Source organism: Panulirus ornatus, chromosome 58 (assembly GCF_036320965.1).
Source record: "Panulirus ornatus isolate Po-2019 chromosome 58, ASM3632096v1, whole genome shotgun sequence".
In the NCBI taxonomy this organism is placed as follows: domain Eukaryota; kingdom Metazoa; phylum Arthropoda; class Malacostraca; order Decapoda; family Palinuridae; genus Panulirus; species Panulirus ornatus.
Genome location: NC_092281.1, coordinates 22,911,548 through 22,932,442, shown reverse-complemented (window position 1 = coordinate 22,932,442; position 20,895 = coordinate 22,911,548). Strand labels below are relative to the sequence as shown.

Below are 20,895 nucleotides of genomic sequence, written 5' to 3'. Positions count from 1 at the left end.
GATAGAGTTGTGTGCAGGAGGATGGATGTGCTGGAAATGAGATGTTTGAGGACAATGTGTGGTGTGAGGTTGTTTGATCGAGTAAGTAACGTAAGGGTAAGAGAGATGTGTGGAAATAAAAAGAGCGTGGTTGAGAGAGCAGAAGAGTGTGTTTTGAAATTGTTTGGTCACATGGAGAGAATGAGTGAGGAAAGATTGACCAAGAGGATATATGTGTCGGAGGTGGAGGGAACGAGGAGAAGAGGGAGACCAAATTGGAGGTGGAAAGATGGAGTGAAAAAGATTTTGTGTGATCGGGGCCTGAACATGCAGGAGGGTGAAAGGAGGGCAAAGAATAGAGTGAATTGGAGCGATGTGGTATACCGGGGTTGACGTGCTGTCAGTGGATTGAATCAAGGCATGTGTATGGGGGTGGGTTGGGCCATTTCTTTCGTCTGTTTCCTTGCGCTACCTCGCAAACGCGGGAGACAGCGACAAAGCAAAAAAAAAGAAAAAAAAAAAATATATATCCCTCAGTATAGGGGAGAAAGAATATTTCCCACGCATTCCATTCTTCACATGTCATAGAAGGCAACTAAAGGGGACGGGAACAGGGGGCTGGAAACCCTCCCCTCGTATTTTTAACTTTCTAAAAGGGGAAACAGAAGAAGGAGTCACGTGGGGAGTGCTCATCCTCCTCGAAGGCTCAGATTGGGGTGTGTAAATGTGTGTGGATGTAACCAAGATGAGAAAAAAGGAGAGATAGGTAGTATGTTTGAGGAAAGGAACCTGGATGTTTTGGTTCTGAGTGAAACGAAGCTCAAGGGTAAATGGGAAGAGTTGTTTGGGAATGTCTTGGGAGTAAAGTCAGGGGGTAGTCAGAGGAGAAGAACAAAGGAAGGACTAGCACTACTCCTGAAACAGGAGTGGTGGGAATATGTGATAGAGTGTAAGAAAGTAAACTGTAGATTGATATGGGTAAAACTGAAAGTGGGTTTTGTCATCATAAACTTATGTCGGAAAGTAAAAAATGGGTATGTTTGAAGGAATAGTAGTTCTAACAATGTTATATGGTTGTGTTGCGTTGGCTACAGTTAGAGTTGTGCGGAGGAGGGTGGATGTGCTGGAAATGAGATGTTTGAGGACAAAATGTGGTGTGAGTTGGTTTGATCGAGTAGGTAATGAAAGGATATGAGAGATGTGTGGTAATAAAATGAGTGTGGTTGAGAGAGCAGAAGAGGGTGTTTTGAAATGGTTTGGTCACATGGAGAGAATGAGTGAGGAAAGATTGACCAAGAAGATATGTGTGTCAGAGGTAGAGGGAACAAGGAGAAGTGGAAGACCAAATTGGAGGTGGAAAGATGGAGTGAAAAAGATTTTGAGTGATCAGGGCCTGAACATGCAGGAGGGTGAAAAGCGTGCAAGAAATAGAGTGAATTGGAGCGATGTTGTATACTGGGGTCGACGTGCTGTCAATGGATTGAACCAGGGCATGTGAAGCGTCAGGGGTAAACCATGGAAAGTTGTGTGGGGCGTGGATGTGGAAGGGAGCTGTGGTTTTGGTGCATTATACATGACAGCATCAGATCATTGAATTGGGGACTGTAATTTCTTTTCAAACCATTGGAGTTTCATATAGATTTTGAGAGAAATCATGATAACATTTCCTGATTGATTAGATATCTTGTGAATCTTTAGAACCCAGCATAGATAATTTCCAAGAAAGAAAGTCATTTTTTTTTATTATTATCAATTCTGCTCCAAGATTAAAAAAAGAAAAAGATTTTGTAGATCACAGGGTTACACTGTATAAAGGACCGTAAGCTGATTTGTAAGAAGTCTCTTCTGTAGGGAAGGTGTATATCATATCAACCTTCCTAAGGCAGTCCACAGTACTTGTACTCTTAGGGAACAGCAGTCAACATTAGTTAACATACTAATGTCTTTTCTTGTTGCTTTGAAAATAAGCAGCTGACTTATTCCACCATTTATAGCCTATATGGATCTATTTAGTGCCATGAAGGTGCAGGAAAAATATTTGCTCTCTCCATTATTCTTCGAACCATCATTAACCCTTAAACTGTATGCTCTGAAGATTTAGCATTGCCTCAAAACACGAGTTTATCAAACAATTTATAGAAAGTATTTTAGTTTTATCATTTTATAGGATATATCAATAAAATGGAGAAAAACTGGAGGAAGTAAAGTGTTTTAGATTTCTGGGAGTGGATCTGGCAGCGGATGGAACCATGGAAGCGGAAGTGAATCATAGGGTGGGGGAGGGGGCGAAAATCCTGGGAGCCTTGAGGAATGTTTGGAAGTCGAGAACATTATCTCGGAAAGCAAAAATGGGTATGTTTGAAGGAATAGTGGTTCCAACAATGTTGTATGGTTGCGAGGCGTGGGCTATGAATAGAGTTGTGCGCAGGAGGGTGGATGTGCTGGAAATGAGATGCTTCAGGACAATGTGTGGTGTGAGGTGGTTTGATCGAGTAAGTAACGTAAGGGTAAGAGAGATGTGTGGAAATAAAAAGAGCGTGGTTGAGATAGCAGAAGAGGGTGTTTTGAAATGGTTTGGTCACATGGAGAGAATGAGTGAGGAAAGATTGACAAAGAGGATATATGTGTCAGAGGTGGAGGGAACGAGGAGAAGTGGAAGACCAAATTGGAGGTGGAAAGATGGAGTGAAAAAGATTTTGAGTGATCGGGGCCTGAACATGCAGGAGGGTGAAAGGCGTGCAAGGAATAGAGTGAATTGGATCGATGTGGTATACCGGGGTTGATGTGCTGTCAGTGGATTGAATCAGGGCATGTGAAGTGTCTGGGGTAAACCATGGAAAGTTGTGTGGGGCCTGGATGTGGAAAGGGAGCTGTGGTTTCGGGCATTATTGCATGACAGCTAGAGACTGAGTGTGAACGAATGGGGCCTTTGTTGTCTTTTCCTAGTGCTACCTCGCACACATGAGGGGGGAGGGGGATGGTATTCCATGTGTGGCGAGGTGGCGATGGGAATGAATAAAGGCAGACAGTGTGAATTGTGTGCATGGGTATATATGTATGTGTCTGTGTGTGTATATATATATGTGTACATTGAGATGTATAGGTATGTATATTTGCGTGTGTGAACGTGTATGTATATACATGTGTATGGGGGTGGGTTGGGCCATTTCTTTCGTCTGTTTCCTTGCGCTACCTCGCAAACGCGGGAGACAGCGACAAAGCAAAATAAATAAATAAATATCAATAAAATTTAAAATAGAAAGCTCAGGCTTGAATAATGATGTACAGAGAATGATACACTAGCCACATTACTGCTGCTGATGTGACAGATTATGTCATCACCATGATGCTTGACCACCACAGTTCAACCCTGTAATGATATGAAAATGTTGGGCTTAACCATATTCTTTGTCTCAAAAACCCCACATAATCACCATCACAAAGTAATGTATAGCTGTTGTAATTATTTTCCTTGTGAGCAGATATTTCATATCTATGGGAGTTAATTTACCTAGATGTTGAGGACCGCTTACAGGTCTATGTTGGCTCATCCTCCTCTTTTCAGTCAACCAAAGTGGAATCAAAAACCATTTGTCTCTCTAATTTTTCTCCTGGCATCTTTTCTCTTCAACCTTACCTATCCATGTACTACAATATTGCTGCTCTCTGGTCTGTGATAAAAGATTTAACAGCTTTTAGAGGACCGTACAGATGATTGAGAATTTCATGACTATGATGATCTGTTGTCAGATTGTGTAGAGTTTTTTTATGAATATTGACTCTTCTAGCATTGTAAGTTGACCAAGATGAGGCAGTAAATGTTTTTTCAGCACAATTGGAGGCATAGTTGCCAGTACTTGTTTGACCTTGATATCATTCCATTCAAATGGTGCAGCTGGTAAGTCTACATACCTTTATGAAAAAAATAATGAATCATGTTGATTTTAAAAATGAAATATTCATTAGATACAGCTTAATAGAAATCAACAATTTTTCTGTGTAAGTATAATAGATTATAAAATATGCATAGTGGCAACTTACTAGAAACTCAGACCTTCCTCCCACTGTTTTAGCATGTGGCACTAAAACATAAAGAGAATATCTACTTGTTATCATAGTGATAGCAGTAGACCAAATATACTTTTGTAAATATATTTATATTATACTTTGTCACTGTCTCCTGCGTTAGCGAGATAGTTTAAGGAAACAGATGAAAGAATGGCCTGACCCACCCACATACACGTGTATACATGCCCACACACACACATATACATACCAGTACATTTCAACTTACACATACATATACATACATAGACATATACATATATACATACATAGACATATACATATATACCATATATACACATGTACATAGTTATATTTTTAAATCTTTAATTAAAGCTAACTATATTTTCTGTACAACTTTAAAAATGTGAAATCACTGAGTGGAAAGACCTTCAATGCCTCTGCTGCTTCCTCCTTATCTTCCTCCTTAGCATCCACAGTCTACAAATTGTGAGCTTGATTAAGCTGAAAGTGAGTATGTCTATGATGTCAGCATGGTGTTAGTTGCTGATTAGTTGAGGGTAGTCCCAGAACAAGTGAGATACCATAATCATTATAAAGTGATAAGCAAGGATGAATTGAAGATCATAGCCTATACATTCTTAGGGAATATATCTTATCCCCATGGAACACTTTCTCTGAGAGAAAAGGTTTTTCAGTTTTAAAACCAGCATTTTAAGAATATCATTATATAGAAACATTGATATGAATAATATTTGGATATGTAGGTGGTTGCATGGTTAAACAGACTTGACAGTACATAAATATTACTGCTTGCTGAGAGTTTAAACAAATGTACCCTCGTGTGGGTATACTCATATTCTGTTGAGAGTACATAAATTTGCCTTTGTTACACATTTTCTTGTTTTTCAATCATATCTTTTATATTTGTCAGAGAAAAATCATTTACAATTATGTGTATAAATACCTATATTTACATACACAAGAGAGATATCTTTGTTATATTCCTGAACAGAGTGATGTCAAAGACAGTGTAATGTCAGTTAACATTTTATTCTTTTACCATAGGTTGGAGACCGGGTTGGTGTACTCCGAAAAGACAATGGCAACCTGTACTTTTATGTCAATGGAGTAGAGCAGGGTTTAGCTGCCAGCAATGTACCAGAACATGTTTATGGTGTAGTGGACCTGTATGGTCAGGCAGCCCAAGCCACAATCATGCAGCATTCAGATCACTGTTCGTCAGAGGTTTTACCCTCAAGTGTCTCCAGCTCAACTATTTACAGGTACTGAGTAACATATCTCACACACATGATGGAGATTTGTGCAGAGGTATTGATTTTTGATATAAGATTATTCTCTGTTATCTTATTGGATTTTTGGTATTAGAGGCTAACATAACTTTTAGGGGAAAAAATTTGTTGTATTATGAATATTCGGTTTCAACTCATCATAAGGATGGAAGAACAGATTTAAGAAAGGAATTAGTTTGAAAGGAATGAAGGGTAGACAAGAGCATGATTATTGTGTCTGGCAAGAGAGAACAGGATAGTTAGTGTACACATGTGGTCCATGAGAATAATGAGTGAAAGATTCTTGGATCTTGTAGTAATCTGTAATATATCTATTTTTTGTCTCGTGTAGTGAAACAGACATTGGAATCACTTAATCAGTCATTTTTGTCATCCATCTGTTTGTTCATCTTTTATCTAATGTCACGAGCAATGCCCTGTTTACTGAAGATATATTTAACATGACCCAAAAGGAGAAGTTGCACCAAGACCAGATATAATACATTAAAAGATAAAGGATAAGACAGTATCAAACCCAGTGATGTTATTGATACAGCAAACCCTAGATGAAAATAACATGGCAAATATTCACAAAATTGCATGTCTACCAACAATTCATAGAGAGCATCCAAGCTTCTGCCAAGCTTAGACCAAATGAAATTATAGTATTTGAAACAGATGAAAATGATGTTAGAATACTTGTCTGTGAATTATGTACATGAAGGCCTTCTTGGATTTGCACACAAACTCGGCTAGTAATCCATTACAAAGACATCTTGGAAACTTTAATGAAATGAAGAATGGAGATTGTGTTTCTTAATTTGCTAAGGTATGTGACAAAGCAAAGTACAGAAAACAGACGTTATAGACCTAAAGGTTAAATGTATGAATATGATATGAAATATGTAGGTAATTCACTCCCAGTTTTACCAAGTGAAATCAGAAAAGTGGTGGAACAAACAAGCATCAAAATCTCAAGAGAGGAATCTTGATTGCAGGATAAGAAAACCACCAAATCAGCCAATGATTATTATCCTTCACTTAGGCCCAATCTAATTGCAGGTACTTGTAGGCTGGTAGGTATGTATTTTCTTCATGTCATAAGAGACAACTGATAGGTGGAATTGGGAGTAGAAACTCTTTCCTCTTGCATTATCACCTTCCAAAGACTGTCTATCTATCTATCTGTATCTCTTTGATGCTTGTTCCAATTGGAACTTCCTCTAAGGGGTGGCCACAGCAACAGTCTCCATAATTAAAGAACTCCAGTGCCACTTCTTAGCCTTTAGTTCTTCACTCTCAACAGACCACTGTTAGAGGACAAGGTTAGTGAAGTGTTTGCAGAGGCTCCCACCCATTATTACTAATGACTACTGTCTAATGCTCTTATGTACTAGTTCTACCTAGTGTTTCTAACTAAAGCTCAAGCAAAATAGAAAAATCAGCCTAGCTAGGATGTCTTCAAAGGCTCCAGCTAAAGTGTCTGAGTATAAGTATACACGTTGGCTATTTCTCTTATCAGCGATGAAACATCAGGAACAGGTGATTTCGCCAAGGAGGAAAAAATTCTGGCCTGGCTCCTTTCTCTGTCCCTTCATTTGGAAAGTAGTCCAAAAGGAGAGGATTTTTGGCCCAAACTCCCTTCCTTCTCAGTTGTCTTTTCTGAGGCAGTATTCTTTCTCCCTAATCCCCAGAGACTATGTATATGTATCTCCAAGGGAGAGTCTTGGATGTGAATGTATTGAGAGGAGCAGCTGGTGGGATGTCTTATTGATACCTGGTGAAGGTTAGTGTAAAGACTTGTATAGGTTTTCAGAAGAGAGGAAATGATGTTGCTGAGAAGAGAGTGGTGAGAGTAAGTTAGCTTGGAAAAGAGACCTATGTGAAGAAATAAGAGGAGAGATTGAGTGCAGAATGGCAAGAGGTGAGAGTAAATGAAACAAGGGAAGTTGATGAAGAATGGGAGGTATTTAGGGAAGCAGTGCTGGCATGTGCAAATTATGTGTGTGGCATGTGAAGATGGGAGGTGGGCAGATCAGAAAGAGTTGCAAATGGAGTAATCTTGACAGTAAAGTTGCCATTGAAAGAGAAAAGATAGGTATATGGTTGATACTGACAGGGCAAGAGTGTAAATGATTGTTTAAGAGAAAGCAGGAGGAGGAAAAGAGAAAGTTGCATGGGGTTGAAGAAGAGGGCAAATGAATTTAGGGTCAGCAAGTATCAGTAAACATAAGGGTGGTTAATATTGTGTTTAAAACAAGTGAACAAATGGGAACATTGGTGGAGGGAGCAAATAGGGAAGTATTGATAGGTAGTGATGAAGTGAGGAGGAGATTGGGTATTTGGAAAGACTGCTGAATGTTTTGATGATAGGTTGGCAGATGTAGGGTGTTTGTTTGGGGTGCTATGCAGAGTGAGAGAGTCAAGGGGAGTGGTTTGGTGAAGAAAAAGAGTTGATCAAGGCCTTACATGAGATGAAATGTGGCAAGGCTGCTTGAGTGGGTGGTATTGCAGTTTAATTTCTTAAGAAAGGGGGTGACTGCATTATTGATTGGTTAGTTATGATTTTCATTGTATGTATGGATCATGGTGAGGAGCCTGAGGATTAGTGGAGTGTTTATATAGTGCCATTACATAAAGGCAAGGGTGGATAAAGTTGAGTGTGCCATGTAAGTTCTCTGGAAGAGTAATGATGTAGAGGGTGAGAACATGTGCAGAGCATCAGACTGGGGAGGAACAGTGTGGTTTCAGAAGTAGTAGATGTGTGGAGCTGGTGTTTGCTTTAAAGAATGTGGATGAGAAACACTTAGAGAAGAAATTGCTTGTGGCATTTATGGATTTGGAGAAAGCACATGATAAGGCTGATAGAGATGCTATGTGGAAGGTTTTAAAGTATATATGGTGTGAGAGGCAAACTGTTAGAAGCAGTGAGAAGTTTTTATCAAGGATGTAAGGCATATGTTCAAGTAAGGAGAGAGGAGATTGGATTGTTCCAAGTGAAGGTTGGTCTGATTTCACCCTGACTGTTTAATTTGTTCATGGATGGGATGGTGAGAGAGGTAAATGCAAGAGCCTTGGAGAGGGGGCAAGCATGCAGTCTGTAGGGGATAAAGGAGTCTGGAAAGTGAGTCAGTTGTTTGCTGATGACACAGCTCTGTTGGCAGATTCGAGTGAGAAGTTGCAGTTGGTGACTGAGTTTGGAAGTGTGTGAAGAGATGCTTGAGTAAATGTGAGTACAAGCAAGGATATAAGGTTTAGCAAGGTGTGAGAGGTTTAGTGAGGTGTGAGGTTGAATGGAGAGAAATTGGAGGAAAAGAATTGTATTGGATATCTCGGAATGAACAAATGGAACCATGGAAGTGGAGGTAAGTCATAGGGTGGATGAGGGGATGAAGGTTCTGGGAGCATTGAAGAATATTTGGAATGAGAGGTTATTATCTGAGAGCGTTAAAGAGGGTGAGTTTAAAGGTATAAAAGATTCAAAAATGTTATATGGATGCAAGGCATGATGCTGAGGATGTGTAGATTGGGTGGATGCATTTGAAATGTAATGTTTAAGAACAATATGTGGTGTGAAGTTATTTGATTGAGAATGTAATAAGATGGTAGGGGAGAGGTGTGGTAATAAAAAGAATGTGGTTGAGAGAGGTGAAGAAGGCATGCTGAAATGTTTTGGACATACGGAGAGAATGGATGAGGAGAGGTTGACAAAAGGGGATATGAATGCCAGAAGTGGAGGGAACAAGAATCAGACAGATCAAATTGGAGGTGGATGGATGGAATGAAAAAGATTTTGAGTGGATAAGGCCTGAAAGTGCAGGAGGGGGAAAAGTGTGCATGGTATAGAGTGAAATGGAACTGTGTGGTATACAGGGTTTGACATGCTGTCAATAGACTGAACCAGGGCATGTGAAGTAGCTGGGGGGAAGCATGGAAAGGTTTGTAGGGTTCACTTGTTAATAGGAAGCTGTGTTTTTGAAGCATTGCATGTGACAGCTAGATAATGGTTGCGATTGAATGTGGCCTTTCTTTATCTGTTCCTGGTTTTACCTGACAGATATGGGAAATGGAGATCAGGTATAAAAAGAATAGAGTGAATTAGAATTATGTGGTTGCTGAGGTCAACGTACTTTCAATAGACTGAACCAGGGCATGTGAAACGTATGGGATAAGCCATGAAAAGTTCTGTGGGGCCTGGATGTGGATAGGGAGTTGTGGTTTTGGTGTATTACACATGACACCTAGAGACTGAGTGAATGAATTTGGCCTTTTTTTTGTCTGTTTTCCTGGCACTACCTTGCTGAAGCAGGGAGTACTGAAGCTGTTTCCTGTGGGGTGTGATAGTGCCAGCCAGGAATGCATGAAGGCAATCAAGCATGAATATATACATGTGTATGTATATGTGTATATGTTGATATTTATGTGTATGTATATGTGCATTTTTGGGGATTTATGTATTTATATGTATATATGAGTGGACGGGCCATTCTTTGTCTGTTTCTTGGCACTACCTCGCATATGTGGGAAATGGCGATTAAGTATAATAAGTGCCTCATGAGAGGGAAGTGTTTTGGGAGCAGCTGAGTTAGTGTGTTAGTAGTTTTGATGCACGAGACTGGGTTATAGTGATGGGTGATTTGAATGCAAAGGTGAGTAATGTGGCAGTTGAGGGAATAATTAGTGTACATGGGGTGTTCAATGTTGTAAATGGAAATGGTGAAGAGCTTGTAGATTTATGTGCTGAAAAAGTACTGGTAATTGGGAATACCTGGTTTAAAAAGAGAGATATACATAAGTATACGTATGTAAATAGGAGAGATGGCCAGAGAGCGTTATTGGATTACTTGTTAATTGATAGGCGCGCGAGAGAGACTTTTGGATGTTAATGTGCTGAGAGGTGCAACTGGAGGGATGTCTAATCATTATCTTTTGGAGGCAAAGATGAAGATTTGTGGGGGTTTTCAGAAAAGAAGAGAGAATGTTGGGATGCAGAGAGTGGTGAGAGTAAGTGAGCTTGGGAAGGAGACTTGTGTGAGGAAGTACCAGGAGAGACTGAGTACAAAATGGAAAAAGGTGAGAACAAAGGACGTAAGGGGAGTGGGGTAGGAATGGGATGTATTTAGGGAAGCAGTGATGGCTTGTGCAAAAGATGCTTGTGGCATGAGAAGTGTGGGAGGTGGGCAGATTAGAAAGGGTTGTGAGTGATGGGATGAAGAAGTAAGATCATTAGTGAAAGAGGAGAGAGGCATTTGGACGATATTTGCTGGGAAATAATGCAAATGAGTGTGAGATGTATAAAAGAAAGAGGCAGGAGGTCAAGAGAAAGGTGCAAGAGGTGAAAAAGAGGGCAAGTGAGAGTTGGGGTGAGAGAGTATCAATGAATGAATTTTAGGGAGAATAAAAGATGTTTTGGAAGGAAGTAAATAAAGTGCGTAAGACAAGGGAACAAATGGGAACATCAGTGAAGGGGGCTAATGGGGAGGTGATAACAAGTAGTGGTGATGTGAGAAGGAGATGGAGTGAGTATTTTGAAGGTTTGTTGAATGTGTTTGATGATAGAGTGGCAGATATAGGGTGTTTTGGTCGAGGTGGTGTGCAAAGTGAGAGGGTTAGGGAGAATTATTTGGTAAACAGAGAAGAGGTAGTAAAAGCTTTGTGGAAGATGAAAGCCGGCAAGGCAGCGAGTTTGGATGGTATTGCAGTGGAATATATTAAAAATGGGATGACCGTATTGTTGACTGGTTGGTAAGATTATATGATGTATGTATGACTCATGGTGAGGTGCTTGAGGATTTGCGGAATGCTTGCATAGTGCCATTGTACCTAGCCAAAGGGGATAAAAGTGAGTGCTCAAATTACAGAGTTATAAGTTTGTTGAGTGTTCCTGGGAAATTATATGGGAGGGTATTGATTGAGAGGGTGAAGGCATGTACAGAGCATCAGATTGGGAAAGAGCAGAGTGGTTTCAGAAGTGGTAGAGGATATGTGGATCAGGTGTTTCCTTTAAAGAATGTATGTTAGAAATATACACATGTACATAATTCATACTGTCTGCCCTTATTCATTCCTGTCGCCACCCCGCCAAACATAAAATAACAACCACCTCCCCCTGCATGTGCGTGAGGTAATGCTAGGAAAAGAAAACAAGGGCCACATTCGTTCACACTCACTCTCTAGCTGTCATGTATAATGCACCGAAACCACAGCTCCCTTTCCACATCCAGGCCCCACAGAACTTTCCATGGTTTACCCCAGACACTTCACATGCCCTGGTTCAATCCACTGATAGTGCGTCGACCCCGGTATACCTCATCATTCCAATTCACTCTATTCCTTGCATGACTTTCAACCTCCTGCATGTTCAGGCCCCGATCACACAAAATCTTTTTCACTCCATCTTTCCACCTCCAATTTGGTCTCCCACTTCTCGTTCCATCCACCTCTGACACATATATCCTCTTTGTCAATCTTTCCCCACTCATTCTCTCCATGTGAGCAAACCATTTCAAAACACCCTCTTCTGCTCTCTCAACCACACTCTTTTTATTACCACACATCTCTGTTACCCTTTCATTACTTACTCGATCAAACCACCTCACACCCCATAGTCCTAAAACATCTCATTTCCAGCACATCCACCCTCGTTCGCACAATTCTATCTAAAGCCCATGTCTTGCAACCATATATCATTGTTGGAACACTATTCCTTCAAACATACCCATTTGTGCTTTCCAAGTTAACTTTCTCGACTTCCACACATTCTTCAACGCTCCCAGAACTTTCGCCCCCTCCCCCACCCTATGATTCGCTTCTGCTTCCATGGTTCCATCTGCTGCCAAATCCACTTCCAGATATCTAAAACACTTCACTTCCTCCAGTTTTTATCCATTCAAACTTACCTCCCAATTGACTTGTCCCTCAACCCTACTGTACCTAATAGCCTTGTTCTTATTCACATTTACTCTCAACTTTCTTCTTTCACACACTTTACCAAACTCAGTCACCAGCTTCTGCAGTTTCTCATCCAAATCAGCCACTAGCGCTGTATCATCAGCGAACAACAACTGACTCACTTCCCAAGCTCTCTCGTCCACAACAGACTGCATCCTTGCCCCTCTTTCCAAAACTCTTGCATTCACCTCCCTAACAACCCCATCCATAAACAATTTAAACAACCATGGACACATCAAGCACCCCTGCTGCAAACCAACATTCATTGAGAACCAATCACTTTCCTCTCTTTCTACACATACACATGCCTTACATCCTCGATAAAATCTTTTCACTGCTTCCAACAACTTGCCTCCCTCACCATATATTCTTGTACTTAATACCTTCCACAGAGCATCTCTATCAACTCTGTTATATGCCTTCTCCAGATCCATAAATGCTACATACAAATCCATTTGCTTTTCTAAGTATTTCTCACATACATTCTTCAAAGCAAACACCTGATCCACACATCCTCTACCACTTCTGAAACCACACTGCTCTTCCCCAGTCTGATGCTCTGTACATGCCTTCACCCTCTCAATCAATACCCTCCCATATAATTTCCCAGGAATACTCAGCAAACTTATACCTCTGTAATTTGAGCACTCACTCTTATCCCCTTTGCCTTTGTACAATGGCACTATGCAAGCATTCCCCCAATCCTCAGGCACCTCACCATGAATCATACATACATTAGATAACCTTACCAACCAGTCAACAATACAGTCACCCCCTTTTTTGATAAATTCCACTGCAATACCATCCAAACCTGCTGCCTAGCCAGCTTTCATCTTCCGCAAAGCTTTTAGTACCTCTTCTCTGTTTACCAAATCATTCTCCCTAACCCTCTCGCTTTGCACACCACCTCGACCAAAACACCCTGAAGTTCCCATTTGCTTCCTTGTCTTACGCACTTTATTTACCTCCTTCCAAAACATCTTTTTGTTCTCCCTAAAATTTGATGATACTCTCTCACCCCAACTCTCATTTGCCCTTTTTTTCACCTCTTGCACCTTTCTTTTGACCTCCTGCCTCTTTCTTTTATACATCTCCCACTCATTTGCATTTTTTCCCTGCAAAAATCATCCAAATGCCTCTCTCTTCTCTTTCACTAATAATCTTACTTCCTCATCCCACCACTCACTACCCTTTCTAATCAACCCACCTCCCATGCCTCTCATGCCACAAGCATATTTTGTGTAAGCCATCACTGCTTCCCTAAATACATCCCATTCCTACCCCACTCCCCTTACCTCCTTTGCTCTCACCTTTTTCCATTCTTTACTCAGTCTCTCCTGGTACTTCCTCACACAGTCTCCTTCCCAAGCTCACTTACTCTCACCACTCTCTTCACCCCAACATTCTCTCTTCTGAAAACCTCTACAAATCTTCACCTTCGCCTCCACAAGATAATGATCAGACATCCCTCCAGCTGCACCTCTCAGCACATTAACATCCAAAAGTCCCTCTTTCGCACGCCTATCAATTAACACATAATCCAGTAACGCTCTTTGGCCATCTCTCCTACTTACATACGTATACTTATGTACATCTCGCTTTTTAAACCAGGTATTCCCAATCACCAGTCCTTTCTCAGCACACAAATCCACAAGCTCTTCACCATTTTCATTTACAACACTGAACACCCCATGTATACCAATTATTCCCTCAACTGCCACATTACTCACCTTTGCATTCAAATCACCCATCACTATAACCTGGTCTTGTGCATCAAAACCACTAACACACTCATTCAGCTGCTCCCAAAACACTTGCCTCTCATGATCTTTCTTCTCATGCCCAGGTGCATATGCACCAATAATCACCCATCTCTCTCCATCAACTTTCAGTTTTACCCATATCAATCTAGAATTTACTTTCTTACACTCTATCACATACTCCCACAACTCCTGATTCAGGAGTAGTGCTACTCCTTCCCTTGCTCTTGTCCTCTCAGTAACCCCTAACTTTACTCCCAAGACATTCCCAAACAACTCTTCCCCTTTACCCTTGAGCTTCGTTTCACTCAGAGCCAAAACATCCAGGTTCCTTTCCTCAAACATACTACCAATCTCTCCTTTTTTCTCATCTAGGTTACATCCACACACATTTAGACACCCCAATCTGAGCCTTTGAGGAGGATGAGCACTCCCTGCATGACTCCTTCTTCTGTTTCCCCTTTCAGAAAGTCAAAATACAAGGAGGGGAGGGTTTCTGGCCCCCCGCTCCCATCCCCTTTAGTCGCCTTCTACGACACGTTAGGAATGCGTTGGAAGTATTCTTTCTCCCCTATCCCCAGCTGGTGACTGAGTTTGGTAAAGTGTGTGGAAGAAGAAAGTTAAGAGTAAATGTGAATAAGAGCAAGGTTATTAGGTACAGTAGGGTTGAGGGTCAAGTCAATTGGGAGGTGAGTTTGAATGGAGAAAAACTGGAGGAAGTGAAGTGTTTTAGATATCTGGGAGTGGATCTGGCAGCGGATGGAACCATGGAAGCGGAAGTGGATCATAGGGTGGGGGAGGGGGCGAAAATTCTGGGGGCCTTGAAGAATGTGTGTAAGTCGAGAACATTATCTCGGAAAGCAAAAATGGGTATGTTTGAAGGAATAGTGGTTCCAACAATGTTGTATGGTTGCGAGGCATGGGCTATGGATAGAGTTGTGCGCAGGAGGATGGATGTGCTGGAAATGAGATGTTTGAGGGCAATGTGTGGTGTGAGGTGGTTTGATCGAGTGAGTAACGTAAGGGTAAGAGAGATGTGTGGAAATAAAAAGAGCGTGGTTGAGAGAGCAGAGGAGGGTGTTTTGAAGTGGTTTGGGCACATGGAGAGAATGAGTGAGGAAAGATTGACCAAGAGGATATATGTGTCGGAGGTGGAGGGAACGAGGAGAAGAGGGAGACCAAATTGGAGGTGGAAAGATGGAGTGAAAAAGATTTTGTGTGATCGGGGCCTGAACATGCAGGAGGGTGAAAGGAGGGCAAGGAATAGAGTGAATTGGAGCGATGTGGTATACCGGGGTTGACGTGCTGTCAGTGGATTGAATCAAGGCATGTGAAGCGTCTGGGGTAAACCATGGAAAGCTGTGTAGGTATGTATATTTGCGTGTGTGGATGTATGTATATACATGTGTATGGGGGGGGGGGTTGGGCCATTTCTTTCGTCTGTTTCCTTGCGCTACCTCGCAAACGCGGGAGACAGCGACAAAGTATAATAATAAAAATAATAATAATATATATATATATGGAGAAGGCATATGATAGAGTTGATAGAGATGCTCTGTGGAAGGTATTAAGATATATGGTGTGGGAGGCAAGTTGTTAGAAGCAGTGAAAAGTTTTTATCGAGGATGTAAGGCATGTGTACGTGTAGGAAGAGAGGAAAGTGATTGGTTCTCAGTGAATGTAGGTTTGCGGCAGGGGTGTGTGATGTCTCCATGGTTGTTTAATTTGTTTATGGATGGGGTTGTCAGGGAGTGAATGCAAGAGTTTTGGAAAGAGGGGCAAGTATGAAGTCTGTTGGGGATGAGAGAGCTTGGGAAGTGAGTCAGTTGTTGTTCGCTGATGATACAGCGCTGGTGGCTGATTCATGTGAGAAACTGCAGAAGCTGGTGACTGAGTTTGGTAAAGTGTGTGAAAGAAGAAAGTTAAGAGTAAATGTGAATAAGAGCAAGGTTATTAGGTACAGTAGGGTTGAGGGTCAAGTCAATTGGGAGGTAAGTTTGAATGGAGAAAAACTGGAGGAAGTAAAGTGTTTTAGATATCTGCGAGTGGATCTGGCAGTGGATGGAACCATGGAAGCGGAAGTGGATCATAGGGTGGGGGAGGGGGCGAAAATTCTGGGAGCCTTGAAGAATCGGAAAGCAAAAATGGGTATGTTTGAAGGAATAGTGGTTCCAACAATGTTGTTTGGCTGCGAGGCGTGGGCTATGGATAGAGTTGTGCGCAGGAGGATGGATGTGCTGGAAATGAGATGTTTGAGGGCAATGTGTGGTGTGAGGTGGTTTGATCGAATAAGTAACGTAAGGGTAAGAGAGATGTGTGGAAATAAAAAGAGCGTGGTTGAGAGAGCAGAGGAGGGTGTTTTGAAATGGTTTGGGCACATAGAGAGAATGAGTGAGGAAAGATTGACCAAGAGGATATATGTGTCGGAGGTGGAGGGAACGAGGAGAAGTGGGAGACCAAATTGGAGGTGGAAAGATGGGGTGAAAAAGATTTTGTGTGATCGGGGCCTGAACATGCAGGAGGGTGAAAGGAGGGCAAGGAATAGAGTGAATTGGATCGATGTGGTATACCGGGGTTGACGTGCTGTCAGTGGGTTGAATCAGGGCATGTGAAGCGTCTGGGGTAAACCATGGAAAGCTGTGTAGGTATGTATATTTGCGTGTGTGGACGTATGTCTATACATGTGTATGGGGGTTGGTTGGGCCATTTCTTTCGTCTGTTTCCTTGCGCTACCTCGCAAACGCGGGAGACAGCGACAAAGCAAAAGTCAGTTGTTGTTCGCTGATGATACAGCGCTGGTGGCTGATTTATGTGAGAAACTGCAGAAGCTGGTGACTGAGTTTGGTAAAGTGTATGAAAGAAGAAAGTTAAGAGTAAATGTGAATAAGAGCAAGGTTATTAGGTACAGTAGGGTTGAGGGTCAAGTCAATTGGGAGGTGAGTTTGAATGGAGAAAAACTGGAGGAAGTGAAGTGTTTTAGATATCTGGGAGTGGATCTGGCAGCGGATGGAACCATGGAAGCGGAAGTGGATCATAGGGTGGGAGAGGAGGCGAAAATTCTGGGAGCCTTGAAGAATGTGTGGAAGTCGAGAACATTATCTCAGAAAGCAAAAATGGGTATGTTTGAAGGAATAGTGGTTCCAACAATGTTGTATGGTTGCGAGGCGTGTGCTATGGATATAGTGGTGCCAGGAGGATGGATGTGCTGGAAATGAGATGTTTGAGGACAATGTGTGGTGTGAGGTTGTTTGATCGAGTAAGTAACGTAAGGGTAAGAGAGATGTGTGGAAATAAAAAGAGCGTGGTTGAGAGAGCAGAAGAGGGTGTTTTGAAATGGTTTGGGCACATGGAGAGAATGAGTGAGGAAAGATTGACCAAGAGGATATATGTGTCGGAGGTGGAGGGAACGAGGAGAAGAGGGAGACCAAATTGGAGGTGGAAAGATGGAGTGAAAAAGATTTTGTGTGATCGGGGCCTGAACATGCAGGAGGGTGAAAGGAGGGCAAGGAATAGAGTGAATTGGATCGATGTGGTATACCGGGGTTGACGTGCTGTCAGTGGATTGAATCAGGGCATGTGAAGCGTCTGGGGTAGACCATGGAAAGCTGTGTAGGTATGTATATTTGCGTGTGTGGACGTATGTATATACATGTGTATGGGGGGGTTGGTTGGGCCATTTCTTTCATCTGTTTCCTTGCGCTACCTCGCAAACGCGGGAGACAGCGACAAAGTATAATAAAAAAATATAATATATATATATATATATATATATATATATATATATATATATATATATATATATATATATATATAGGCGTGTGAGGGATACTTTTGGATGTTAATGTGCTGAGAGGTGCAACTGGAGGGATGTCTGATCATTATCTTGTGGAGGCGAAGGTGAAGATTTGTAGAGGTTTTCAGAAAAGAAGAGAGAATGTTGGGGTGAAGAGAGTGGTGAGAGTGAGCGAGCTTGGGAAGGAGACTTGTGTCAGGAAGTACCAGGAGAGACTGAGTACAGAATGGAAAAAGGTGAGAACAAGGGACGTAAGGGGATTGGGGGAGGAATGGAATGTATTTAGGGAAGCAGTGATGGCTTGCGCAAAAGATGCTTGTGGCATGAGAAGCGTGGGAGGTGGTCATATTAGAAAGGGTAGTGAGTGGTGGGATTAAGAAGTAAGAATATTAGTGAAAGAAGAAGAGAGAGGCATTTGGATGATTTTTGCAGGGAAATAATGCAAATGAGTGGTAGATGTATAAAAGAAAGAGGCAGGAAGTCAAGAGAAAGGTGCAAGAGGTGGAAAAGAGGGCAAATGAGAGTTGGGGTGAGAGAGTATCATTGAATTTTAGGGAGAATAAAAAGATGTTTTGGAAGGAGGTAAATATAGTGCGTAAGACAATGGAAGAAATGGGAACATCAGTGAAGGGGGCTAATGGGGAGGTGATAACAAGTAGTGGTGATGTGAGAAGGAGATGGAGTGAGTATTTTGAAGGTTTGTTGAATGTGTTTGATGATAGAGTGGTAGATATAGGGTGTTTTGGTCGAGGTGGTGTGCAGAGTGAGAGGGTTAGGGAGAATGATTTGGTAAACAGAGAAGAGGTAGTAAAAGCTTTGCGGAAGATGAAAGCCGGCAAGGCGGTGGGTTTGGATGGTATTGCAGTTGAATAATATATTAAAAAAGGGGGTGACTGTATTGTTGACTGGTTGATAAGGTTATTTAATGTATATATGGTGAAGTGCCTGAGGATTGGCAGAATGCTTGCATAGTGCCATTGTACTAAGGCAAAGGGGATAAAAATGAGTGCTCAAATTACAGAGGCATAAGTTTGTTGAGTATTCCTGGGAAATTATATGGAAGGGTATTGATTGAGAGGGTGAAGGCATGTACAGAGCATCAGACTGGGGAAGAGCAGTGTGGTTTCAGAAGTGGTAGAGGATGTGTGGATCAGGTGTTTCCTTGAAAGAATGTATGTGAGAAATACTTGGAAAAGCAAATGTATTTGCATGTAGCATTTATGGATCTGGAGAAGGCATATGTTAGAGTTGATAGAGATGCGCTGTGGAAGGCATTATGAATATATGGTGAGGGATGTGAGTTGTTAGAAGCAGTGAAAAGATTTTATCGAGGATGTAAGGCATGTGTACGTGAGGGAAGAGAGGAAAGTGATTGGTTCTCAATGAATGTTGGTTTGCGGCAGGGGTGCTTGATGTGTCCATGGTTGTTTAATATGTTTATGGATGGGGTTGTTAGGGAGGTGACTGCAAGAGTTTTGGAAAGAGGGGCAAGTATGAAGTCTGTTGTGGATGAGAGAGCTTGGGAAGTGAGTCAGTTGTCGTTCACTGATGATACAGCGCTGGTGGCTGATTCATGTGAGAAACTGCAGAAGGTGGTGACTGAGTCTGGTAAAGTGTGTGAAAGAAGAAAACTGAGAGTAAATGTGAATAAGAGCAAGGTTATTAGGTACAGTAGGGTTGAGGGAGGTAAGTTAGAATGGAGAAAAACTGGAGGAAGTAAAGTGTTTTAGATGTCTGAGAGTGGATTTGGCAGCAGATGGAACCATGGAAGCGGAAGTGAATCATAGGGTGGGGGAGGGGGCGAAAGTTCTGGGAGCAGTGAAAAATGTATGGAAGTTGAGAAAGTTATCCTGGATAGCAAAAATGGATATGTTTGAAGGAATAGTGGTTCCAACAATGATATATGGTTGCGAGGTGTGGGCTATAGATAGAGTTGTGTGGAGGAGGGTGGATATGCTGGAAATGAGATGTTTGAGGACAATATGTGGTGTGAGGTGGTTTGAATGAGTAAGTAATGAAAGGGTAAGAGAGATGTGTGGTAATAAAAAGAATGTGTTTTGAAATGGTTTGGTCACATGGAGAGAATGAGTGAGGAAAGATTGACAAAGAGGGTATGGCCTTTGTTTTCTTTTCTTAGCGCTACCTTGCCCGTGTGCGGGGGAAGGGGTTTGTCATTTCATGTGTGGTGGGGTGGCGATGGAAATGAATAAGGGTAGCAAGTAGGAATTATGTCCATGTGCATATATGTATAAGTGTGTATTCTTGTATACTGGGGTTGACGTGCTTTCAGTGGATTGAACCAGGGCATGTGAAGCATTTGGGGTAAACCATGGAAAGTTTTGTGGGGCCTGGATATGGAAAGGGAGCTGTGGTTTCGGTTCATTATACATGACAGCTAGAGAGTGAGTGTGAACGAATGTGGCCTTTGTTGTCTTTTCCTATCGCTACCTCACGCGCGTGCAGGGGGAGGGGGTTGTCATTTCATGTATGGAAGGGTGGCCACATGAATTAATAAAGGCAGCAAGTATGAATTATGTATATGTGTATATATGTATATGTATATCTTGTGGAGGCTAAGGTGAAGATTAGTATGGGTTTTCAGAAAAGAGGAGTGAATGTTGGGGTGAAGAAGGTGGTGAGAATAAGTGAGCTTGGGAAGGAGACCTGTGTGGGGAAGTACCAGGAGAGACTGTGTACAGAATGGAAAAAGGTGAGAACAATGGAAGTAAGGGGAGTGGGGGAGGAATGGGATGTATTTAGGGAATCAGTGATGGATTGCGCAAAAGATGCTTGTGGCATGAGAAGAGTGGGAGGTGGGCTGTTTAGAAAGGGTAGTGAGTGGTGGGATGAAGAAGTAAGAGTATTAGTGAAAGAGAAGAGAGAGGCATTTGGACGATTTTTGCAGGGAAAAAATGCAATTGAGTGGGAGAAGTATAAAAGAAAGAGACAGGAGGTCAAGAGAAAGGTGCAAGAGGTGAAAAAAAGGGCAAATGAGAGTTGGGGTGAGAGACTATCAGTAAATTTTAGGGAGAATAAAAAGATGTTCTGGAAGGAGGTAAATAGGGTGCGTAAGACAAGGGAGCAAATGGGAACT

General features: G+C 41.8%; 1 protein-coding gene across 3 annotated transcripts in view; it reads left to right on the top strand.

Moving 5' to 3' along the window:
* The window catches only part of Neurl4 (neuralized E3 ubiquitin protein ligase 4), a 508,598-nt gene that overhangs the window by 365,350 nt on the left and 122,353 nt on the right, over positions 1-20,895 (top strand). For all 3 annotated transcript variants that reach the window (XM_071695559.1, XM_071695560.1, XM_071695561.1), the window contains one exon: positions 5,074-5,291. In XM_071695559.1, coding sequence (XP_071551660.1) covers positions 5,074-5,291 — 218 coding nt within the window. The remainder of the gene's footprint in view (positions 1-5,073; positions 5,292-20,895) is intronic.